At 42.0% G+C, this 26,601-nt stretch overlaps 2 protein-coding genes across 2 annotated transcripts; one reads left to right on the top strand and one right to left on the bottom strand.

Moving 5' to 3' along the window:
• The first annotated feature begins 1,222 nt into the window (after positions 1 to 1,222).
• On the top strand, positions 1,223 to 17,301 carry chst12a (carbohydrate (chondroitin 4) sulfotransferase 12a). The gene is made up of 5 exons (XM_084072560.1): positions 1,223 to 1,318; positions 5,715 to 6,983; positions 7,536 to 7,688; positions 11,514 to 11,693; positions 12,590 to 17,301. Exons 2-5 carry the CDS (start codon positions 6,600 to 6,602, stop codon positions 13,136 to 13,138), a joined length of 1,266 nt encoding a protein of 421 aa, XP_083928686.1. The 5' UTR covers positions 1,223 to 1,318; positions 5,715 to 6,599; the 3' UTR covers positions 13,139 to 17,301.
• LOC311056144 (complement C1q tumor necrosis factor-related protein 1-like) lies at positions 14,349 to 26,601 on the bottom strand. The gene is made up of 3 exons (XM_084072561.1): positions 26,545 to 26,601; positions 21,428 to 21,646; positions 14,349 to 19,436 (listed from the first exon to the last, which is right to left on the bottom strand). Exons 1-3 carry the CDS (start codon positions 26,585 to 26,587, stop codon positions 18,889 to 18,891), a joined length of 810 nt encoding a protein of 269 aa, XP_083928687.1. The 5' UTR covers positions 26,588 to 26,601; the 3' UTR covers positions 14,349 to 18,888.

Here is a 26,601-nt window from a genome sequence, read left to right as displayed (position 1 = left end):
GTTGTTTCTGTAGCCTATGATAACCATCAACAATTAACTGAAATGCACATAAAAAGCATGATAGTGTCCCTTTTATGTACTGTGTGTTCTTGCTACACAGTATACTGAGTAAAGCCTGATGTTGTTCCATTTCCTTTGGTGTGTGCCCTTGAGCATGTTTCACAGTCCTCTGCTGAAAGGGAACTTTGCCAGATTTAATCTCACTCACACAATAAATAGATGTCTTGTAACACTGAATTGCTCATTTGCCATCCTCTGACAGAGTCAGAGCAAAATCTGATGAAGCTCAAAATCTAAATAAATAAACAGAGACATGGGAAATATATGCCTCTATGTAGCCTATTTATTTGTTTATTATATTGTGTTATATTTTGCTTCTAATCTATAGCATTCCATTTTTCTCTTTGCATCATCTCTAATGCTGTGGTAGGCTTAGCTATAAGGGAACATGAACTGCTGGGCAGATAACGTTATTCACAGTCCTGTGGGATAAGGGATAGAGGGAGGGAGGAGGGGGACAGAAAGGGGGGCAGAGCCGGGGGGGGGGGGAGAGAGAGAGAGAGAGAGAGAGAGAGAGAGAGAGAGAGTACACGTACATAAATTATCCCAGACAGGAGACATGCTCAAACAAACTGACCCAGAAATGTGAGAGTTTTCTCTAATCCCACTCTGCAGAAACCTGACCACAAACTCTCGCGATGTCTCGCGTGCTGCTCCGCTCAGAAAACATCCTGCTCGTGCACAGGTTGCCATGTCCTATTTTTATAAGCGACTTTGGTCTTCTTTTTCTGTAAAGTTGCTTGTAAAAATTGGTAGTTGCGGGTTGCGTTTTTTTGGGCTTGTTTCTAAACTGTACTTGTTTATTTGGGCTTGCTTCCAAAATGTGTAATTATTATTATTTAAACCAGTGGTTCTCAAATATTTTCATGAAAACGTTTTGTGCCAGGGAGCCCTGTACCAGATTTGTGTTGTTAGAATGTTTGAAAAATATTCCACATTTTCTTTCAAGAGTTTTTGAAAATAGTAGATCTACAAGCTCACAACGCGTTGCGTTTTGAGCTTGTAGATTGGCTATTTTCAAATAAAGTTTCCAATAAAATGCTCATGTGGCCTAGTTGCTTCTTTTGGGCTTGTTTTCCTAGACCCGGTTGCTTGTTTCTCTCGCAAAACCTGGCAACACTGACACACTCTCTCACACACACACACACACACACACACACACCTCGCACATTACGCACACACACACCTACCTACACATCCACACACACGAGCTCAGCTGACGCGGCGAGGAGGAAAGCTGGCGGGCCCCGAAGAAGAGGTGAGATTGTCCTGTCTTTGGTCATTATCATTAATTATCATTTATAAGTGAATTATTTGACAGAGATCCTATGACATGAACCCTGGTCCCTGTGGACACACACAGGTCTGCTGCCTGGACAGATAATCACTCTGTAGCCACATGATAAAAGCATGGACTGTCCGGAAGCGTGTTGTTCTCCTCCAGTTAGATACGTATAGGTATAGGCATAACATTTATTAAGCAATTAAATGCACAAGTTTGTACATTGATTGAAATAATCACACGTTCTTCTCGTTCGGAAGAACAGTTCGTTCCGAGGCGAGGAGCTGCTCCACCACGGTGCAGCTCCCTGTGAAAGGCTACATTGTATCAGCTAGAGGAGCAGAGCAGACAGCTTGGCATCCGTTACTACGGGCTGAGAGGACTATATTATTATTATGATCTATCTGTGTCTGGGTGATGGCATTCAACTGTTGTATGGGTTTATCTTCTGTTTGTACTGCTAGTTTGACTGTGTGATGTTTTTTGATAACTTGCTGTCTAGCTTTGTGACTGATACGCGGCCACAGCGGATTTGTTGCTCTGAAGAGAGTGAGACAGAGAGGTGAAGTGTGTAGAGGAGGGGAATACCAACGCTCGCCCCAAAACATTTGGCAGTATTCACCTGGTATTCCTAAACGTAACCTCAGTAAACTATGCCTAAAGCTAAACCTAATCTTATTCCTAAACGTAACCTCAGTAAAACAGTGCCAAAACCTAACCTTCCGAAACTTAACCTCAGTAAAACTATGCCTAACCCTAAACATAGTTATTTCTAACCGGCTTATCCTCAGTGAAACAAATACAAGAATACAAGAACCATATGGTCCGCGAATGGGGGCAAGCGTGTTTAGGGGCGAGTCGTCCGGTTACCCTTGGCATCCGTTACTATACGGCCAACCGCCAGAGAGGACTATATTATGATCTGTCTGTGTCTGGGTGATCCTATGGCACCGTTGGCACTCAACAGTTTTTATGGCTTTATCTTCTGTTTTTACAGCAAGTTTGACTGTGTCGTTTTTTTAAACTTGCTGTCTATCTTAGCTTTGTGATTGATAGGCGGCCACGGAGCGGATTTGTTGCTGTGAAGAGAGTGAGACAGAGAGGTGAAGTGTAGCCAAGTGTGTACAGGAGGGGACTGGTGTTGATTTTCAAAACTACTCTAGGCAATAAGGAAATAATAATATAAAGAATGTTGCGTGAGAGTTGAAATGTAGTTAAGTCTGTGGAATGGAAACATGTAGCTCTTTTAAACAGAGGGGGAAAAACTACAACAAGTTACATTAACCATACAGTGTCTCGAAAGCCTACTGTAATGTTTTTTTAAATTTTTTGTTAGTAAGAATGTTGTTAATTTGATGATTAGCCTGTACAATAGCATAGGGCTGGCTGCAGGATGCATGCATGCAGGTCTAGTGGGAACCTAAACCTTTAGGCACCTCAAGGTTGAACGCACTCGACTGTTCTAGTTGTTCTATTATTCGAATTTACCCACATTGTTATTATATAGGCATTACTGATGATTAATATATAAAAACATCTTATTGGTTAAGTATCATCCCCACAATATTGTCACAATATCGAGTTGAAAGCTATTATGGTCAAAAATATCACAATATTTGATTTCATGATATCAAATCATGATTTCATTTGATTTCAATATCATCCCAACCTTAACACTATAGTGTGTCTTTCTGTTTTATTTGATACAGTTTGCTGTAAGCAAGCAGATAAGGTACCCAACATCTGACTGCCACTGACTCGTCTTCAATCTGTCCTCCTGGCAGGCATTACCTTGTTACATACAAGCGACACTACAAACCCGTCTTTGTTACAAGGCTCTAAAAGCCAAAATGTGGTGAAACTGGCGACAGGGCGCTGTGTGTCTAAGGCAAGGGAAAGGGAGCCTTTGTTAATCCGGGGGGGGGGGGGGGGGGGAATTCCGTTTCAGCTTCACCCAGCTGACGGCTGCTCAGATGGTCATGATGAGCGCTCTGGGGGAGGGGGGGGGGGGCTGTTAAAGGTTAATGTCTTGCTCAGGGACACTTCGACGCAACAGATATGGGCGGGCCGGGAGGCAAACCGATGACCTTCTGCTTACCAGACGACCTCTCTACCCACTAGCCATGGCCGGCCCAAGAAGTACAGTATCAGTTTTACAAACACAGGATATGATGTTATCACCCAAAGTGTAGTGGACTCTGCATGGCAGGGACGTCCTCCTCCCTGAGCCAAGCTTGCGCCTGACCGCATACCTGAATGGGACTAGATGTTACAATCCTTGTTTATACCTTGAGAAACATGGGTGGGGATGATAAAGTCATCACAGGGTTGGGTGGAAGGGGCTAAGGGTTTCATTGGGGTCGTCAGGTGGGCGCCCTCCATCTTGGGTGTTTCATTGACTAGGCCCACAACACCTCCAGAGGGTTCAACAGCAACACCCGGCGTCCCAGGTGTGCCCCCCTCTGCCTTACCCCCTTCTATACCTCACTCCTCTTGATGTCGTCTTAGACATAGGTGTCATTTCGGAGCCCAGCTGTTGTCTCTCCTCCTGATCCAGAGCCACTGGCTTGCTCTTTCAGCAGCACTGGACAGGGCTTTGATGGCTTGACGTTGGGCCTGGCCTCGGATTCCCATGTCCTTGAGGAGACTGGTAGCTGACCTGCCCACGAAGCCTCTACAGCCCACTTCTACGGGACGAAATCTGGCCTTCCAGCCCCGTTGTTCAGCATCCGCTGCTAGCTCGGCGTACCGAAGCCTCTTGCGCTCATAGGCCTCGGCCACATTATCCTCCCAGGGCACTGTGAGCTCTATGATGTAGAGTCTACATCAATTCGAAGCGTCTACATTGTAGACGCTTCGAATTGAAGAGGACCAAAGCACAAGATCTGGCCTGAGGTTGGTCGTGGCAATCTCCGCTGGGAAGCAGAGTCTCTGCTCCAGGTCAACCAGGAGCCTCCAGTCTCGTGCTGCGCCCAGCTGTCCGGCCTCTGGTTTTGGTGCGCGGGACTTACGTAGCTTCTCCCCTTAGGCTAGTAAAGGCTAGTCTCGCATAGCCACTAACCAGACGATCAGAGATCTCCACCTACTAATACGTCTGCAGTGCTAACATCTAAATTAAATATACTGTACGGGCTAAAACCGGGTGGAAACAATTCTGAAATGTAAAGAATAACAGCATTACAGAAGAACCAATCCAAAGACTTTAGGGCAGTCCTTCATGGACCAGGATTGGCTATGGGTTTGTTTGTTAGCGCTGTTCAAAACCATGCATTGAATTTAGATGACCTCAGACTTATCAGCAGGTGGAGATCTCTGATTGTCTGGCTACACTAGGCAAAGGCTGATTTATTCTGAAAATAGCAGATCTACAAGCTCACAGCATGTCGCCACAGTGCGACGCACCGGGAGACAGGCGCGTGTAGATTGACTATTCTCGTGCACAACACCGCTGTACGCCACATACAATACGCTGTCCAGTGGAAAAAGATTTGGGGGAGGTAGGGTACAGACAGAGGCTATGATTTATGATGCATAGAGTTCCCCAGCATGCAGGCATTTGACAGCTACCTGCGAGTTTACAGCTGGGAGTGGGACTCAGGTCAACTCCCATGAGGATGGGAGAAAAAGACCGCCGCCTCAGCCAAAAACTCAGTCGTCCAATTTGCTGCCAGGCGAGGCTGCCTCAGCCTACTTAACAAGCTGTTTTCATTAACCTGAGGAAAAAACTGTGTCTCGCTGGAACCTTGCTCACATTATAAGCATTTCCTGTCCTTTGCCTAACTCTGTGTGTGTGTGTGTGTGTGTGTGTGTGTGTGTGTGTGTGTGTGTGTGTGTGTGTGTGTGTGTGTGTGTGTGTGTGTGTGTGTGTGTGTGTGTGTGTGATTTCTGCAACATGATTTGTGTCAGCAGCAGTAACAGATCTACATACATAAAGTCATTTGAGATGAGTCATATCTCATATCTAATTAACCCATCTGTGTCATTTAAAATTGTTACGTTGGTTTTTTTATGCTTTTATCTTATTGACCGTGTATGCAATTTGAAAAATACCAATAAAGAAACTTTGAAAAAAAAAAGAGAGCAGATATTATACAAGCTCACAGCGCGTCAATTTGTACCACGCTGAGCGCTTGTACATTTGCTATTTTTGAACATTTTTGAAAAATGTGTGGAAAAAAAAGTGTGAGAACTGCTGATTTAGAAGGCATTTTGCGGAATCGGCCTCAGGTCTTAATGGATTAATGGCACCTTTTTTCATCTGACCACTGAAGGCCTAATAATCTGTATACATTATAGGAACATGTGCTGTGTAGGTTTTCCCAGCATGCTCAGCCTGACTGCTCTGTCTGTGTGTATTACTTTGTGTCTGCAGGGAGCTGCTGTCATGGAGCAGAGGTGAGAAGAATTAACCCCCGGCTGGCCAGTGCAGTACAGTACACTCCACAACGCTGTGTGACACCATGATGAATGAACCCACTCCCGCATGAGACCCTGTCGCAGCGCTCCTCTGTCTGGCCATCCATCTGTCGCCATGGTGACCCCGTAGAGAACTCTGCTATCTTGAACCTGTTACCATGGCGATGACGTAGAGCAACCCACAGCACCCTTGTCGTCACCTCCAATCTGTTACCATGGTGACTCTATAGCGCAACCTGGGGGGGAACGATTGCAATCGGTTGCTATGGCGACCCTGTAGCGAGACCAAGCCAGCACCGTCCCTTCACTACTACAACAGTGTGGCATGTCATGGAGGTGTTGTAGCACATAATCAAGCCCTTCTCCCCTCCCCACACCCCTACTCCAGGGAAAAAACGCCTGTCACCATGGTAGGTCTGGGCAATTAACCCCAAATATATCCAAACCATATTTAGAACCAATAACCGACTTAATCTTGCTTATGTAGGTTAATCGAATAATCGAGAAGCAGGTTCTTTTTTAAAGTTTTAAAATTTAATTTCTTGTACATCAACTAATCAACCTAGAAAAAAATCGAATAAATGTTATATCATCGACGAAATTGATTAGTCTGATTAACCCCGTAAACCTGTATTAGACTTAATTGTACAATGGTGGCCTACGGAAATAGCGAAAATAGCCGATCTACAAGCTCACAACGCGTCGCATCGTGACGTGTTGTGAGCTTGTAGATCTGCTATTTTCACTTGAACAATCGTTCATTAGTCGTAATCGCGTTCTAAAAGTTTGAAACAATCGTGATTTATTGATTTGAAGTCATATCGCACCAGCCCCTAACGCCATGGGGACGTCCAGACTGTTCCGTATCTTCCTGCTCCTGGGCTCTGCCTTCATGATCCTCCTGATCATCATTTACTGGGACGACGTTGCTGCCTCGCACCTCTACCTGCACACCCCCATCTCCCCTGGCCCCAAGACCCCGCACACCCCTCAGCAGCAGCAGCAGCAGCAGCAGCCCCTGGCCCAGACTTCCAGGACGCCCTCTTTCCTGTCCGACATCGATGCCTTCGTCAACCAATTCCTCGAGCCGGGGACCGGCGAGCCCACAGAAACCGCTCCTGCCGACAGCGCCAACCAGTCGGACCGGGCGGAAGAGCGCTACGTGCCGCGGCGCGAGTGGAAGATCCACCTGACGCCAGTGGCAGCCGAGCTCCGCGAGAGACAGGTTAGATTCTAGTTATAAACGTGATTATTATTAATGAACAGTCACCTTTAATGTGCAGTACACAAGCCCATAACTAACTGTGTTGGTGTCATGACTATTATTATTGTTGTTTTATTATTGATGTTGATTTGGTGGTAGAGGTACATTATGTTTCGACCATTGACGAAAAATAAAAATATCTTACTTACTTACGTTACTTTTCACGAAATGGAAAAAATAACCTGTGTAGTTATTATTTAGTCATAAGCTCTTGTTAATAATGTTCATCGGTCAAATATTTATAAAACCCACAGACAGACCACTTTGAACGTGGAATCCCTATTTTGGGCATGGAGAAAACTGTCAAAATGTTGTCAAAACAAATTGCGAAAATATTCCATCTACACACTCACGACGTGTTGTGAGCTTGTTGATCGGGTATTTTCGCTACTTTTGAGCAACTTTGTCATGCTGAAGAAGAGCATTAATTTATAAAAACATCGACAATATGTTAAGTTATGGACAGCTTCAGAGTTGAATTGTAGAGATAACTTCCCTGAACTGAATTGACAGGAGCAGAGACGGCTTCTGCTTAAGGAGATGTGCAGTAACGATGGCTTGGCGTTCCCTGGGAAGAACCGCTCGTTCGATGACATCCCTAACAAGGAACTGGATCACCTTATAGTGGATGACAGGCACGGCATCATCTACTGCTATGTTCCTAAGGTACATGTAGCCCTTATTACAGGGGAAGTTGGTCATTCATCTTAACTGGCAGTGCTGTAGCAATAAGGAAAGTTGCATTCAAAAAAAAACATATTAAAATAAAAGCTCCATGCAATTCATTACGATGAAGTCTTGTAGACCTCTACCAAGGCCTAAAAATCTCCAAAGGTTGGCCAGATGGTGGCGCTAAAGGAGAGATCATGGGGTCACTCTTGGGAGCATGAAAGTGCACAGCAGAATTTGTGTCTGTGTGCTGTGTGACCATGGGTTCAGCAGATATCCACTTATTTCAAAATTGAAAGTTTGGCCTGATGGTGGTGCTAGGGCGTAACAGGGTCACTAAAATCAATGGATTATTTCCTTCTTTTTGGGAAGGAAAGAACACTTTTTGAAGCATAGCAAATTTCCTGGCAATCTGGCCATTGCTTTTCGAGATCTATTGGTCACAGACAGACAAACAGATGGGCGAAAACATAACTTTTTTGGTACAGAAAAAAAAATCCAATTTAAATAGAAATGCAATAATGACTTTCTCCTCAGTTTTTCTACATTTTTGTTCATTCTTATCATCATCCAGAACACATTCCACTGATGAGAAGTGGATATATATATATCTCCAGCCAGCTGGTTCCTAATTGGCTGAAATCAATACATCAATTGTAACACATTTAAATAAAAGATAATTGGATTGTTTCACGTAAGGCAAACGTATACACACACGCACATTTTAAACGGTTCATAATTTGAAGCCATTATATTGAATCGTTACAGACGGTGCACATTCTTACAGTTCTTTCAAAAGGAGAGAACATTTACACATACTTAAAGCAGTCCCTGCTACACAGTCTGGCTACCTATTACTGCTTTGACAGCCCTCTTTTTCTGCCCTCTTTATTTTGGCCTGTTTTTGGGTCTGCACAAAAATACACACATAAACACAAGAACGTTTTAATAGGTATCCAGCAGGCACATACATGTGTGTAAATGCCCACACAAATACATACATATACACACAATCCTACACACATACAGTAATAATGATGAGTGATTGTCTAAAAGATTTGGGTCTTTTAGACCCCAATCACCCCACTTTGAGTGATTGTCTCAGAGTGGGGTCCAGGGACGCTCAGGGTTCCTTGAGGGGGTCCAAATGGACCCTTACATGTCTAACTCTGAGTGTAAAAATTATGAAACCAAATGGTGGGTTTCATTCGTACACTCAGAGTTATCCTTGAAATTGGGTCCTTGAAATAAAAAAAAGGTTTGAGGACCACAGGTCCAAAAACAACCCCACTGTCCCAATGTCTCCCCCAGCGATTGTATCCACCTACTGGGCTCTCACTACCTTGCTCTCTCGTCTATATTCTATAATACTGCAGCTTTCTCCGGAGGGACCCTGCTTGCACAAACATATTTCATGCTTGCAGGGCCAATTATCCGTGACCGGTAAACAGCAAAGCATCTGGCTGTCCCATCACAAAGAAAGTAATTGGTTGTATGGATACTGTAGGCCCTGTTTTTAATGGGCCAAATAATGGCCTATAAATTACATTTTAATTGGACGTTGGACACAGTACACTCCACAACACTGTCTGACATCATGATAAAATCACTCCTGCATGAGACCCTGTTGTAAGTCTGTCCTTACATCTATCACCATGGTGACCCCAGAGAGAACTCTGCTATCTTGAACCTGTTACCATGGCAACAGCATTGAACGGCCCAGAGCCCCTCGCCCACTCCAATCTGTTACCATGGTGACTATAGTGCAAACTTAGGGGACTATTGTAATCAGTTGCCATGGGGACCCTGTAGCGAGACCAGCCCAGTGCACCATTCCAAGAACTACAGCATTGTCCTGTGCGACTCTGTGACCTCAGTCATCTATTGGCTCTTTTTGACTACAATGGGTAACCCAGAATTTTCCAGAACCTGAAACTTTCCAGAACCTGTGAAGTCCTGTGAAGGTTTTTCATGTTATGTTTCCATTAAACCTCTCCTGAAGGGGGAGGTACGTTATAAAGCAACCCCATAGAAATGGGGAAACAGCCAAACTACAAGCTCACAACAGGGTAAGGTTGTAAGGTTTTGAAAGTACAAGTTTTGGGGTTCCCGGAACTCATCGTTAGTACTACCTCCTGAGCAGGATTTTTTTAAATAACATTTGACAAATATGGGCATCTAAACTCTACATGCATGCAGGCACTAACTTCACAAATTAGTATTTAATGTATCACACATACAGTTTAAGGCAACTTGCAATATCATTATCAGGACAGGGGAAACAATAAACAAGCTTAGAGAGTTATGTCAAAAAACATCTTACACTTAATGTCACTCCGTTGTCTCGCCACTGAGAGACACACACACACACACACACACACACACACACACACACACACACAAGTTCTTTTACAGTTCAGCTCCAAACCCAAGACAAGGACACAACTCAGTCTTAAACTCAATCAACTCCTTTATTTTTCCAACTCTTATATTTCATTTTGGTTGGTTTCTTTTCGTTGATTGGTCAATCATAGTCAGACAGTCAGGTTGTAAACCTTAAAGACAGAAAGAAAACAAGGTTTAACAACATTGCCGTCTTACAACAAAATTAGGGTGTTTTTTAAACAACTTAGGGTTTTCAAAACTTAGGGTTTCAAACAATAAATGTTTCAAACATTAAATGTTTTAAAACAATAAATTTCCCAAAACAATAAATGCTTTAAAACAATAAATGCTCTAAAACAATAAATGCTTTAAAACAATGCCTTAAAACAATTAAATGCCTTAAAACAATAAATGCTTTAAAACAATAACAGCCCTTAGACAAACAAAAGTGTCTTTAACCAATCAATGCCTTAAAACAAGTTATTTAAAGTAAATTATTTCAAACATTTTAAATGAATTAAACATTTAAAATGAATAAACCATTTTAAGTCCTTTAAATGGAATAAAGACACATTTTAGGAAATAGCAGACCCACAAGCTTGTAGATCGTCTATTTTTCACTTGGCATTTTAAGCATTTTTTAAACATGGCAAATTCATGAATTCCAAATTTTAGTAGTCTTAACTGAAATAAACCATAACATGGTAATTTCATGAATTTTCTACATTTTAAATCATAAACAGAATTTTAACCTTTTTAACTTTGTATTATTCTTTTGTATTTCATACTTTTCTTTCCAAACACAAAAAGAGGACAATGCTACTTAATGTGTGTGCTATGCTGCGATGTGTTCCTTAATTTAAATTAGCCAGTTAAACATGAACACATAACAATCCACATTTCAAACACATAAGCAGTATAAAAAACAAAATAAATAAAACCAGTTCACCGACCATTGGCGTCTTTGGGCTGAACTTCTTGTAGAACTTGGAGTTCCTTCTCTCCTCTTTGAAGTGTGTTTGTATGACTGAGCACCTCCATTCCTTTTCAGGTGCTTCTGATCAGGTAATGAGCGGCCATTTTGCTGTTGCATTCTGGGAAATGTAGTGTGGAGCAGGGCAGTAGTAGAGCAGGGGTGTAGTTCAGTTCTGACTATACATGAGCCAGTAGGAAGAGGATTTGCCCTAGGCTCTCATCACTAAGTCAAAGCTCCCTTTCTGAGTCTTGACTTGACACACACGCACACGCACACACACACACACTTATTACTTCATATTTTATTACTTCATTAATACATTCACTGCCATGAATATTTATTGGCAAGTACACTTTCACTGAGGCTGGATGTTTATTCTCATCAATGCTTGCTGCTAATCCTAAATCCTTAGAACTAAAATGACATCTAAGAGTTTGCGGTCCTACTCCTTGCGCATCTAGGTGGCGTGCAGTAACTGGAAGCGGGTCATGATGGTGCTGAGTGAGAGTCTACTACAGGAGGGTGCCCCCTACTCAGACCCACTGGCTATCCCCAGAGATCTGGTCCACAACAGCAGCATGCATTTCACCTTCAACAAGTTCTGGAAGCGCTATGGCAAGTTCTCACGCCACCTCATGAAGGTAAGTCTTTTCAGAAAGCTTTGACCATTGTACAGCAACACAACGCAGTTCCACAAATGGGTATTCACTAGTAAGAGACCACACCTCTGCTTAAGTTTAACGATTTATTGAAACGAAATGAGAGGGACGTGGAACTGGATGAGGAACCCAAGGTGGGGTGACGCAGAGTGCAAGTTGGGGAGTGTCTCGGGAGCTGACGGCCATCGTTGCTCTACTCGGGGAGCGGTCGGTCGTCTAGGCTCCGTCACTGTCCCCCCCTGGATTCCTAGAGAAGTAGAGACAGAAGGGAGAAGAGCGAGAATCGAGGAGGACGAACTTGAAAGCGATGAAAGGCAGAAAGAGCCGATCTATCTAAGAAGCGCAGTAATCACAACCCGTGTTTGGTCTGTTGTGGAGCAGAACAAACAGGAGTTGAGAGATCGCAGGTGTATTTATGCTGTGGTGATTGCAACAAGGATTGGCTGAGGTGAGTGGAGGCAGGTGTAGTGGATAGGGGTGATTATGAATGGGGAGTGGCTAATGAGTGACGGTAGTGTGGTAGACAGGGAAGCGATAGAGGACGGGGAGTGGCTGTGATAAGCAGAGGGTGGTCTCCACTCCTGAACCTACGTTGTATACAACTTAGCTGGTCTAATAGTGTCAATAAAATAAATAAATATCAATATGTTACCTTTATTAAATCACTTAACTAAAAAGAGCCCCATTTGACTATCCAGGTTCAAAGTACAGTTGTCACTGAACTATCAGTCCTTGATTTAAAATAATATATAAAATGCATAGAATTTCAACCCTGATGACATTACTGTTTGTCAAGAATTTGAGCATCTCATGTGCACTGCATTTTTACAAATCCCGTCACCCTCTCAATTGCATTCTGTGACATTTATTTCTCAAAGGTGAAGCTAAAAAAGTACACAAAGTTCCTGTTTGTGCGGGATCCCTTTGTGCGCCTCATCTCTGCCTACCGCAACAAGTTTGAGCTACGCAACGAGGACTTCTACCGCCGCTTCGCTCAGGTCATGCTGCGGCGCTACGCTAACCAGCCGACGCCCCCTGCCTCCGTGGATGATGCGTTCGCCACAGGGCTTCACCCATCCTTTGCCCACTTCATCCAGTATCTCCTGGACCCCCAGACAGAGAAGGACATGCCGTTCAATGAGCACTGGCGGCAAGTGTACCGGCTTTGCCACCCCTGCCAGATCCAGTATGACTTTGTGGGCCATTTGGAGTCGGTTGAGGAGGATGCTGAGCAGCTACTGCGTCAGCTGAAGGTAGATAATGTGGTGGAGTTCCCCACGTCGCACAGGAACCTCACAGCCAGCACCTGGTTGGCTGATTGGTTCAGCGCTGTGCCCTTAGAGGCCCGGAGGGAACTCTACAAGCTGTATGAGCCTGATTTCAGGCTCTTTGGTTATGACAGACCAGACTCGATCCTTAATGAATGACAAGCACTCCTTGAGAAATCTCCTCCATGCTCAGATGAACGTTTGACAAACTGCTTTGTATGTGATTGCAAAAAGAACAAAAGATGGCACATTCTTGAGGTCTTTGCACATGAAGTCCAAATGTTACACTTGAAAACCTCAAGTGCGATGAAATAAATAGAAGCCCATGTGTTGTCATTTACGGATTATTGTTAACTTAAAACCAACTCCGATATTGTCATCCGTAAAAATTACTTTCAGAACAATTTAGAATAGATTTTATGCATTTTTTTTCCACATCAGTCAACAAGATTCTTGGCGGCTCAGAGTCCTTCGATAACGGATATGACAAAAGGAATATATGAACATTTCAGACTTGGTGTTCAAAGACCTTTACAGGAGTGACATCACCCCTTGACGCGGGCTTAGCAGTTGTGTAGTCTAGTCTAATCCAATCTAGTATTCAAAAGGAAACTCTACCTTCTTAAGTATCTGCATTCCTGACTTTGATGTCACACAGAACCATGCCTGTAATTTGTGATGTCACAGGGTTTTTTTTTTGTGGCCAACTGTGATGTTGCACAGGGCCATTGTAGCTTGGAGTGTTCTTAAGAAATCTCTCCGGTGTGATGTCGCAGATGTCACTTCTACCTGTGACATCACAGAAACATTGTAGCCGTATGTGATGTCAAAATAGACCCCACCCCTGTGGTTGCGATGCCGCTACTGATGCAGTCGGAACAGGATATAGGGACGTTTTTGTATTTTGGGGCATTTGTTTAACACCACAGTAGTGAATTCTTTTTGAAAGGTAGTTGCACATATTTTAGTTAAGTAACTTATTTGGATGTGTCAGTGCAATGTTTATGTTAAGGTTAAGCATGTAGGCCTAAGGGATTTACTATGTTCAACATTTTTACATGTAAGTGACAGCTGTCAACATTGGAAAGCCTCTATGTAGAGGAAGAGGTATGCTTCTATACCTCATAATCAGATTTAGCAATTATAGTTGCGTAACATTACGCTGCTCTTCCTTAATGAACAACCACATCCAACCAAAAACCTTTTTGCTTCTTGGGTCATCAGTATGTTACATTTCTGTAAAGATAAGTTTACTATTACTATCAGTAGAATGGTTAATGAGAACATTATAGCAGCTTGTTTTCTTTCATCAGTATTCCAAAGCATGCCGTTAAAAGACAATGCCATAGCATCAAGATATAAGTTTGTAGTTCTACTAGGTAGGTAAGGAATAGAGTCAGTTAGAGTAGTGGCATTGCCTGGACTGAACTTAAGCACAACAGTTCCGTTGAACTTCAAGGCTGATATCTGGAGAGCATACTGTAGCTATATTCTTCAGAGGAGAATGAGGGAAAAAAGTTGAGTCTCAACATTCTTTTGTCTTTATTGCAGATGAGTGAAAGCGTCTGTATGTGTTAGCATACAGTTGTGTTTTTTTTCACCAAAGGGAATATTTTATTTATCATTATTCTCCGTCCTTGTCCCATTGCTTCCATACGGTGTTATAGTTTGGGTATCATTTGTGATAGTCTGTGTGTACGGGTACCATGACTTACCCATTGTGGCAGTGTTTTCAGATGATCGTGGTTAGTTATCTTAGCCAGGTACCCTTGTTACCTTAGCGACAGTGTTTTTCTGTAGTTATTAATGTCGTACGTATTCTGATGTGTAACCATGGGTAACACAACAGCCCAGCTGTCCAGAACCGTCTGCCGAGATTCAGTGTTTTGCAAGGATGAGATTCGATTCTTCAGCCGAGCGTGTAAAATATACCGTAGACAGCCACTTTAAATGTATTGATTATGTGCATTGATGCTTCACTGCACATGAGCACATATCACTCCATACGTTGGGGGTGTCTTTAGGGGCCAGTTATAGTAGAGTAAGAACAAATGATGTTAGTGCAAACATTAGGCCAGTATTAATGTCAGAATAAGCGGAGTCTTAGGTTGATCAAAGTTTAGGTTCAGAATTAGTGGAGTTATGATTTGAAAGAGGTCAGAGCTTAGAATTTTGCTCAGTCATGGTTAAGTATGTAGCAGTGGGAAGATAAGACAGTGCCTTTGGTTGCTAATGAGACAAAGTTTACACAGCAAAAAAATAGTATTTTTGTAAGAGAATTTAATTTTCACTTTGATCACCATACAGTGTTTACGTATGATGTATGACCAACAAGGTACAGTATATTTGATATGCCATTGTTCTATTGGGCCTCATGCACCATGTGTGGTTATTTTGTGAGGCCTGGGAAATGATAGGGATTACAAGTCTGGAACTCACTAGGGAATATGATTTTTATGACGAGTTTCTCTGTGGACGTTTTCAATATAAAGAGTTTCATTCCTAATCCACAATTGGGCGGAAATTACATCTGAAGAAGAAGGGAATGTCCACACTCGATATACTGCTCTCCTGTCTTTATTTAACCAACCATCTTGAACAACGTTTTGCCCGAGTAGGGCATCATCAGGTTGGGAAATGACACGTGCACAGTGTTCCTGCTAGGAAATCATTCCTGATGTGAAAGTAAACCATTCTGGGTTATTATTAGTTATTAATTATGAGTCAATAATGTCATGTGGAGAATCTCTTCCAAAATGGATGTGTTGCATTCTGGAGTGAAACCTTTCATGTTATTTTTAGCAGGATAATTTGCAGTGGATTCCTCCATGTACCTTACCTTCTAGTTTGCAATTTGATCGTGCACACTGACTGAACCTCTGTGTGAATTGTACTGTATCAGTGATTCCCAACCTGCTGTATTTTTTATTTAAAAAAAATCATAGCGATGTCAATAAATAAGAAGTTAAAGTACACTACATTGGTTCCATTGTTACAAGCCAATCGATTGATTGATCATTAAAATAAACACGGCCCACCCATCTGACCCATCTGGCCGCAAACGGTTTCAAGATTTCCGAGTGATCCAGAAAAGGTTGGGAACCACTACCATGGATCTTGATCTGTGCCACATTGTTGTATGTATGATGTCCAGGTGTTCCATGTACACTCCATTGTATCAGTGTTGCTGTCCCATTGCCTTTATGCTTTGTTTGATTGATTTTGTAAATGTGCAGAGCACTTTGTAAGCACAGTAGGCTGCCTGCACATGAGATTGTACTTTGACCCATTACAAGCATAATGATACACCAGGAATGGTCAAATCTATACCACTGGACTGGCTCTCCCAAGAGCATCTCATTGACAATAATTCACACAGTGGCAATTTTGCTTTTATGTTACTGTCAGGGGTTCGGGGGTTGGGACATTTCTTGGATAATTTTTACCCCATACACAAATATGCGAGGTTACACTGAGAGTGGAATAACAGTGGGTTACATATTCACCCCCACCGAAAGGTTCCCATTCAAATGGCATGTTTTTCCATCACTGGTGAACCATTATGACTTTTATGTGTTTTCCCGTCAGCACAGCAGATTATAACAGTAATACTTACTGTGTAATGTTAGCAGGCATCACCACCAGCACAACCACACAGATTGCCCTTGTGTATCTATTGGCTTATGGTAGCATAAATATTACCCCAGTGCCTATTGTGTTAATGGGAAAGCCAGCTTCGAGGTGATATTGGGGCCCTTATGGATCAAGAACAAGACAACAGATGAATACCAGGGTTGTTAATTCATGTTCAAGCCATCAAGTCATCATAAGCCTGATTTATACTTGTTGAATTACAACGTGTAAATTAAACATTTGTTTAATTAGTTCTTCACTTAAAAGAAAACTGACATGAACCAAATTAACCCTGATGTTAAGCTGGCTGGATAGCTTTTGTCCAACTCTAATGTTAATGTGAAATGTAAAAATAATGTGTTCATTAGCCTTTGAAGATAAAAACAGATTCTATGGCTCGGTCAGAAAATGATAACCAAGCATCCAGGAATGGATGTTTGGAGAGTTAACAGATTCATTCAGCAGGGAATCTGCTGTTAAACCAATCCATTTCTCCTCTCATTGAAAGGAAGGTTGCTGGACAGGAACCATTAAATTATTGCAGTGTCATATTTCATACGTATAATGGTGTAATGCTTCATTTGGTCATCATATGAAAGAAATAAAGTTTACTGGGCATGACAGAAGATTTATTGCTCTAATTTTTCATCCTTTGCTTCCTCTGTCCCTCTCTTACCTCTCATTACAATCTGATTCTGTGCAGAATGCTGCACTCTGGTGGACAGAACACTATACTTAAGTGTTGTAGTGGAAGTGGAAGACAGATTAGAAAACACATTTCATGTTTATTGTTATTCATCACAGCACCAGAAAAATGGTTGTATGCTTTACAATATACAGTATTTATTCATACTCAATTGCTTGTTCATACTACATATTTACAATTTTACAAATAAAAAGAGACAAGAAAAACATCTGTCAGTACCTTCTGGCAAACTTGTTTAGCACCAATCATTGAAGTATACCTGAGTAGCATGTCATTCCTCCTCTGTGCCCTTGATTTACCATGAAAAACAATGGAACACCTAATCATATTACTACATTCTACTCCTTTTCATTTATTCAACATATAAACTACAGTCAACATCAGAGAACGCCATTCTCTCTGTCACATACTATATAGTTACTGTATATGGACAAAGGTTTTAGGTTTTAGCACCACCAAGTTTTTGCACCATACTGTACACTACTTGGCTTGTTACAGGCTACATAATTGGAATGATAATGAGGGTTCTGTTGCATGATCTCATTATTGAGCTGATGTTGAACAAGCCCCAAGCATACTTTGGGAAAACCTTGAATCTTATCCGTGTATTTAATTGTCAAAATTAGAAACTATCCACTTTTATTATCATGTCCCTAGGCTTGTGTTCATAATTTGAATGTTTGAGTGGTATATTCATTTGTTAACATTACTGATTTGATCCTGATGATTTTAACAAACTAAAATGTAATCCCCCTCACACTCAGTATGCAGTCGAGGGGAAAATCTCCCTCTGACGTGACTTTTACTGAGATAAAAAGAAATGGTGATGAAATAATCTACTGAAGTTTTTGTGTGTGTTGGAAGGGTCTCATGTCTCCCTGGTTTACATCAGAGGCCTTGCACAAGACCTGATCCACGTTGACCCATGTTAAACTGTGTTTTATTCAAGCTGGCACACACTTTTACACATAAGTGTCTGACAGAAAACTACAGATCAAACACAGGCTGCACCAAACCCAAAGCCTGGCAGTCTTAAGTTCTTAATTCTGAGCTCTTACGTGCTTACAGACAGGGTTTCAAGTTAATGAGAAGAATTTTATATCCTATAAACCACCCATCTCTAGACCAGTCAGACTGAGTCACAAGACTTTATTTTTGGAGCCATTAAAAGCCCTGTCATAAACAAAAGTAGTGTGGGAGAATGATGTTTGCACTAGGAATTACACCTAAAGTCTTCTTGGAGGATCAAAGCACTCCACTATCATGTTAAATATTACTCAGTTGAATTGAGTCCAAAATATTACAGAAATATTAAAGACTTTTCTGGAAGATGTCTCAATAATTTTAATGCTGTTAACTGTGCAACATGGGATAATCTTTAGGACCAGTTGAATGACTTCAGGTGATTCAAGCACTAAAGAAACAGAACAGGAGAGAACAAAATGGCTATGGACAGAGCTCTGGTGGTCTGCTGTCTTTTTCATTCCTAAAACCATGACTCAACAACAACTCTAATCCCCTGCCAACAGCCTCTCCCAATGTTTGACTCCCCAATGTGCTTGTCTCTCCCTCACTCCACGGTGGATTTAATGAGGTATCCGTTAAAGGTGATGTAGATGTCGACGTCGTCGCTGTAGACGGCGTTCTCCCTCTCCCGTTTGTACAGGCGGACCCAAACCTCATCGTTGAGCGCCAGCTCCAGCATCAGGCTCTGACTCTGCATGATAGAGCGCTCGCTGGGCTGCGCGTATACGATGGCACGCTCCTGGTCGTTCTGCATTATGTGCAGATATGTCTCCTTGAAGTTCCAGGTGTGGATGTTGACATTGAAGAAGTAGATCCCTGGGGTGTAGCAGTAGAACTTCCCCTTGAACATGTTAAATTGGCCGTGGAGGTTGACAAACACTGTGTCAAACACCAGTGCCTGGTAGTATTCCAGACTGTGGAGGGATTTGCGGCGGCCAACGGAGAAGGCGGAATGCTGAGTCTTGCAGGGGTCGCCCGGAGGGCCTGCCTGGCCATTAGTGCCTTTAGGGCCCATGGGCCCCATGGAGCCTGCAGGGCCCTCCTCTCCGGCTTTACCTGGTGTCCCTCTATCACCTCGGTCGCCCTTGTCACCTGTGGGGCATGACAGGAAACATAACGTATTGTGCACATGACTTCAGAAATGGACAAGAAAGGTTTCTGCACGACAATGACAATGTGAACAAAAATAAAAAATAAAGTCTGATTAGTCATTTAAGGAAGAAAGGAAATTTGTCTTGGACACATACAATACTGTTAAAAAATACAAAATGACACATTGTGTTATTTTCCGTCTGTTATATTTCAAGCTTTTTTACTCACATGCTGTACAGCAGTTTGGTCAACTCTGACTTGACTTGACATTGACCACATGAACCCTAGCTTCCCTATACAGGGCATGTCATAATAGGCTAACATTCAGCAAAAAACAGGCAAACATTCAGCAAAAAGAACAGATCTACAATCTATTTGACATAGAAGTAAACTTAAGTAAAGTAAAGTAAACGTTTTTAATGGAAAAGGTCACAGGTTTGATCCCTGAAACAACAAAAGCAAATCAATCTGAATTAGAGCATCAGTAACATGGCTAAGAGCAAGGGTCCTAAAACTCCACATAAAAAACATTCTATGGAATTTCGCTGACGCATCAGACTCCTCTAAAATTGTTTTCCATTTCAGCAAATGATCCCTGTGGTTTACTTCTCAAATTCCTTTTCTCCACAATTTGACATTTTTTCTACATTATTCAGAAAACCACCAGTATGCTACCCCCCTTCCCCACCCTCCCTGTCAGGCTCTGTAACTTGCCTACCCTTCCTTGCAGACACAAAAGAAACATACCAATTGATTTGTTATTTCTTCTGCCACATAAACACATTCAGGGCCAAATCAAACCTAATCTAAGAGAGCAGCAGACGTTTTAACATCAGGAAGGGGGAGAGTCTCTTAGTCTTGGCCCTGAACCTACTGCATTAGGAAAAATAAACAGCTCTGTGGAGAGTGCAACCCTCTAGGACAGCAGTATTAGACCACTGAATCGCACTGAATCCAAGGCACAGCTCCAGCACCAATTTGTCTGTCAAGAATCCAGACATCTCGTACTTTTTGTAAACCTTGTGGAAACGTAGACCTGACCTGACCTTTAATTTAAAGTTGTGATGGGATCTGAAAGCTGCCAAAAGTTTCTTTTCCATCTGCAAGTGAAAACGACATGACCTAATATACTCCAAAGTGCAACTCCATGGCTGTGATCATGATATACCGCCAAAAATAATATTCCAAAGATAACTTCCAGTAGTTTCCAAAACAAGGCCACAAAAGAGTTTCTTTGAAGCACAAGTGAAGGATAATGCATTTTCTATGGCTAAGTCTAGCCACCGCTATACAATTTTACAGCCCAATGCAATTTCAATGATTTGAACATTTTTATGGCAATGAGACTAAATATTTACAAGGCCTGCTAGCAGCACCTAGAGATCTTGCTGCTCCTAATTCCCCCTCCTAAACTCACTCCAGGTACTAGTGTTGGATGGACAAATGTCAGGGTAGCCTACCCAGTAAACATATGTGCAATTACAACATTTAGCAGGTGGATGTCACTATAGGAAAGGGCATGGGGTCACCAAAATCATTAGGGTTCCTCCTTAAATCTGTCTATTCGATTATGAGATGTCTTATGTGCAAAACTGACATTTTTGCCTAAGGTTAGCATTAGAGGATAAAAATCAATAGGGTTCATCCACCAGGTATCATAAATGCAAAGTTTCATGGTTCAATCCAGCCATTAGATTATGATACATATTGGTGCTAGAGGAAAGGTCATGGGGTCAGCTAAATCAGTATGGTTCATCCTTTGGGGAAGCATGAAGGTGCACAACAAATTCCTAGGCAGCCCAGCCAATAGTTTTCCAAATATCTTGTTTGAGATGAAAGAGTTTAATGGACGGACGGACAGACAGACAGATATGACCATCCTCAGAATCGTAACCAGACATTTTTGGTTTAAGAATGGACCTACAGTATAAGCACTTTTTCAATGTCACTGTGTTCACTCTGCTCCTACTACGGGAAGCACCATACAATACCTTTGAGGATGGTCATGTTGATGAAGGTGCGGACCTCGGGCATCTCGCTGAGGCCTGCCAAGGGTGCCTGGGCTCCGCTGCCCTCTGCTGGCTCCATGTGGTCACAGCAGCGTCTGCAGACAGCTGGGGCTGCACCAGGGGGAGGCACTGAATCCACCAGGGAGGGGAGGGAGAGAAGGACAGGGAGCAGGAGCATTACATCATCCAACATGGCTGCACCTGTGAAGAGAAAACAGTCAGAACAAGAGAGGAAATGGCAAAGCAGACAGCCCCTCAGGGGAGACTGACATGATTTGAACCTGTCACGCTTAGGAATTCACACAGCCGCCTTAATACAGTAAAATCCAAAGTTTTTATTTCATTCAGGGCACCGCCCCCTCAGCCAAAAGTACACCTTTCTAATGTCACTGATCACATGATCTCAATCAATTATCCAGTTCTAGGCAACATAGAAGGGGGGGGGGGTACTTTTTTCTGAAACAGTCCATGATCTACGCAAGTTGATTGGTTGAGGGCAATCACATGGTTATATGCACGGTCGGTTAGTATATTTAGGTTTATAGATGGTTGTGTGAGGTTCATATTAGGGTTGAATCTGGGGAGGGGGTTCAGGGCACCTGATGTATTAATGTTTCTTTACTGATCCACTACCATTCAGAAAATCTCAGAGATGTATACTGGGGCATAGAGCAATACAGCTGCATCGCATCGCTATGTATCTGATGCTGCCCAAACAGAAATGATTTATTTATTCATTTGATTCTGAACACAGAGTACAACCTAATAACAGTATGTGCACCACAAGGCACTCCTAAAAACCCACTGTCCAAAACTAAATACAAATGACTATTAAACCCTGTTCTCCATGTCAGCTGTGGTTCAACGGAGACATACTACTGCTGGTTTAATCAGGGATTCATTTAGACCTGGGATTTCCCCAGGACCACCACAGTAAATAACCACAATCAAACACGATCCGTCCACAGCGCTTTCCAGCCTTTTCACTCACACAGGCACAGAGACCGGGATGAATTAACTAGTAACAGGTGCACCTAGTTTGTCTTTGTTGTGACTAATGCTGGCCCGTGGCCAACTCACTGCTACAGTGGAGCAACATCTGTTAGCAACTTAGCAGCCATGGAGGATATTACCTGAAAGGCATAATGTTGAGACGGCAAAAGGAAATAGCTTGCAGTTCATGTTTATCATGAGGCAGGTAATAGAATAAAAATATACAAAGGTTTCTCCTATGGGTATTCTGAAAGCCACACAAAGTTCCACAGTACAACTCTATTGTAGGCAATACCTTAAGCAGACTGGGTTCGTTTCCAGATTTTGTGTACAAAAGTGTGTTGCTGAAACAGGATGTGAATGTGAAGAGTTAAAACAAGGAGGGAGTGAACTCATCTGGGAATATCCCTCTTTATTGCTCGTGTATCCTTAACCACAGCAATGGGAAGAAAAAACAAAACAATATGGGTGTTTGGTCAATGAGGTCATGGTATATTAAAGACAGTCCTGTCTGCAGGAGAAATACAATAATTATCAGTCCACATGCCGTTAAGTGATTAAATTATACGCATACCAAAGATTCTCAAACATTTTAATTTCAAGGACCCTGTAAGGTTTTGTGGTGGTGGAGGACCTTACAAACAGGATGGAAAGCATGATTGAGCTGTACAGCTAAGTGTAGAATGACAAGCCAGGCAGAGATGGGTTCAGAGTTGAGCCATTTACTGATTAACACCATTTACCAAAGCATTCACTCATGACAGAGGCAACAGCTCATTACGCACACAACACCACCCACTCCCCCCAGCTGGTACATATAACCCCCAGACTACACCATCACCTCCATAACTGAGGCCACTGGCACATACCCCCTTCAAGAGCAACATCTGCAGACACTCAATTACCAGTTACAAATACAATGCCAATACAAATTTACCAGTTACAAATACAATGCCAAAACAAATCAAAACATATGTCTAATCCGCTAAAGAAATACCAAACAAAAACCCAACATAACCCCTCTAACCACCCCTCTCTCTTCTCTGGCCCCTTGGTACAGCCTGACAAGTTAATTGCCAGGCTTAACACCCTGAGGAACATCAGCTGGGTCTTGAAGCTGCCATCTCCTATGTGTGCCCTCCCCTGAAACCCCTGTCTGCAGGAAGCAGACCTCAAAGAGAGGATGATAGGTAGGATGCCCACAATAACCATACAATATAACATACTGGTAACTCAATAACCCAAATAAACTTAATGTATTAGCATGTCTTGTCAATCACAACAGTCAATGTGTATGTCTGTTTTTCACCTTAGTGAGGGGGTTGTTCTTCAGCTCCCTCACAGACCCCCAGCTTGATATGCATTAGGCCACGGACTCCCATTTCATCAAATGTTCTCTGGGACCCCAATCTACACTGTAAAATCCTAACTCAGAGAGTGTACTAATCCATTTATACACTCTGAGTTTTATAGACCCGTAACTCCTCAAGTACCCCTGGGGGTCCCCGGACGCCAGTTTGGGAACCACTGACGCATACTACTCCATTTTCAACATCTGTTAACACCACAGAAGTCAAATAAGGTGACATTTCAGGGTGTTGACAGTCTTTGGTTGATGTGTCTCACATCAAACAAAGATTGTTGAATTTCACACTCCATTGCAATGAATGGAATGTTATCCTTTAAATATCTAGTATCTATGCACTGTATGCAGATGCCCAAATGCCCTTGAAGTCAATTCCGCAAACAATGGGAAAAAAGGAAGTGTGGAGGAATCTGGGTGGCTGAGCCAGATAAAACATTTACTAGCCCTAAGAAAGGAGAGAAGAGCCCAGTGGGATGGAAACATAGCTGAGGGGAATGAGTTCTTCATGCAATAGAAAAAGCTGATGTCTATGGCCTGGCTATCCAATCACAGCTGCATCAGCCGTTTAACCACATGAGTCCCTATTCTCGGGGGCGAACATTTAGTGAAAACAGCAGACCTACAAGCTCACAACGCGTTGCAACACGACACAATGTGAGCTTGTACATTGTGTGTGTGTGTGTGTATATATATATATATATATATATATATATATATACAGTATATATATATATATATAGTAAGCCCAATATCTCCAATGTCTGTGTGGATTCGCTCATGGATGAGAAGTAGATGTTTGGTCTCCTGCGTGGGTCTGAATCCCGGGTGTTACAATTACCTTGCAATTACCTCTCTGGCAGGAGAGGACATAAAACGTATGGACTGTAGCTGTCTAACCCTATTACAATGACAGAACCCATGGGCCCATAAAGGCGCCGTAACAGGCTCACTAAAACAGCCATGTCATCCAAAAACAAAACACAGAAGTACAAAAAATTACAAGAATATCTATCAGCGGTGTAAAAGGATAATAAATCACTCTTAGAATTACCCTTCAAATATGCCATAAATTAAGCCACTTAGCGCATAACGTTTAGACACCACAGAGCAGTGGTGCCAAGGGTCTGACTTCTCTCTGAAGAGTCGATTCCAAAGAAAACTGTGCCTGTAGGATTTTTTGCTCTGGATTTACACTACTGATTCAACTAATCGAAGTCTCAATACAAATTTAAAATGAAACATTTAAATATTGTTTTAATTAATACAGTTGATGTCATTGGTAGGCTTATAGTAGAATTAGTGAGGATCAATTACGTGAAGATATGGTTGAAATGGGTTATGTTACCATGATTTAGAAAGGGATATAGTTGGACTCATAGCTTAATTTGAGGATAAGTGAAGTGTTCTTGAAGACCATAGTCACAGCCAAATCAAATTGATGATCATTAAAATTGTGATTACAAAAAAGCAGATGTCACATTCACATTTGAAAAACACGCTCTGAAGAAAATATGTGCAGATAACTTGAGGTTTGATTGATTGCTTGATTGCTTGATTGATTGATTGATTGGTTGAATACTTTATTTAGAAATGTGCAGAAAAAAGCACATGAAAGCCTACATTTTAAATACAAGGTCAACTAAATAGGATTGAAAAGCCCATGAAAGCCGAATGGCTTGTTTCAAATGGGGTCCCCATAGTGAGGATTTCCAGAGCACTGAGATAACGCTCATTCACACACGAATGAGCTGACATGATCTATGAGTGCCCTTGAGCAAGGCAGACTAGTTCGGAATCGGCTTCATTTATATTTCGTTGCACGCCAGTGTCGCGACACGGGTGCAACAAAGGCGTCTGCTCAAGAGAGCTGAGGTCTATTTGTCCCTGCATGGATACAGGTTTAAAAAGTTGGCTACTCACATTTTTTACTTAATTAAAAGTAACAATACTGCAATGAATATAGAAATACTCTGTTACAATTGAAAGTCCATAATTATAAATGTACTTGAGTAAAGTACAAAAGTAGGCTATGTACCAAAAGTAGAAAGTAGCATACTCATTAGCAGAATGTCCAATTTCACAAGTTCAAAATGTATACAAAATCTTTTGAAAATAGCAGATCTACAAGCTCACAAGTGTCACATCTGAGCATTGTGAGCTTGTAGATCTGCTATTTCAAATGGCCGAAAAATATATATTGCTGAAGTGGTTAATGTGTGTTTTGTGAATGTGATAATAATCTAAATCTACAAAGTAACTAGTAACTAAAGCTGTCAAATAATTGTAGTGGAGTAAAACGTAGAATATTAGACTTTGAGATGTATGTGGAGACTCGAGTAGAAAGTAGGCTACAGAGAATTGGAAATACTCCAGTAAAGTAAAAAAAATACCTCAACATTGTACTTAAGTATACAGTACTTGAGTTAATGTATGGGCTACTACTTGTTACTTTACACCACTGGGTAAAACAAACGGGAAAACAAACAAACATCAACAAACAAAACCTAAACAATATGCATTCAGAGTGCTACCATGCACTATTATAGTGGTCATACAATTAGCCTAAATAGCGTCTGGAACGCATAGCTGCTCTGCTCACTGATTCATACCGGCCGGTGTATAATGGAACACTAACTTCAACGCTATTATTATCAATCATTATAATGCCGGTGTGACTGTCGTTCATGCATTTGCATCATCGGTGCAAGAACAAAGAGATTTACGATTGAATTAACCTCACCTCGTTCACGACTTTGCAACCACTTCAGACGGTTGATGCGCATAGTTTGGAAGACAA

This window comes from Gymnoscopelus microlampas, assembly GCF_963454915.1.
Source record: "Gymnoscopelus microlampas genome assembly, chromosome: 11".
Lineage (NCBI taxonomy): Eukaryota > Metazoa > Chordata > Actinopteri > Myctophiformes > Myctophidae > Gymnoscopelus > Gymnoscopelus microlampas.
Note: the sequence above shows the minus strand (reverse complement) of the source record. Positions and strands in the feature narration are given on the sequence as shown.

What these genes read in the sequence shown, in the direction of transcription:
- chst12a (XM_084072560.1), top strand. Translation starts at nt 6,600, where the DNA reads ATGGGGACGTCCAGACTGTTCCGTATCTTCCTGCTCCTGGGCTCTGCC. An exon ending in CCGAGCTCCGCGAGAGACAG is followed by an intron (nt 6,984 to 7,535) that starts GTTAGATTCTAG and finishes CTGAATTGACAG; the next exon opens with GAGCAGAGACGGCTTCTGCT. An exon ending in TCTACTGCTATGTTCCTAAG is followed by an intron (nt 7,689 to 11,513) that starts GTACATGTAGCC and finishes TTGCGCATCTAG; the next exon opens with GTGGCGTGCAGTAACTGGAA.
- LOC311056144 (XM_084072561.1), bottom strand. Translation starts at nt 26,587, where the DNA reads ATGCGCATCAACCGTCTGAAGTGGTTGCAAAGTCGTGAACGAG. An exon ending in GTTGCAAAGTCGTGAACGAG is followed by an intron (nt 21,647 to 26,544) that starts GTGAGGTTAATT and finishes TTCTCTTCACAG; the next exon opens with GTGCAGCCATGTTGGATGAT. An exon ending in CAACATGACCATCCTCAAAG is followed by an intron (nt 19,437 to 21,427) that starts GTATTGTATGGT and finishes CATGCCCCACAG; the next exon opens with GTGACAAGGGCGACCGAGGT.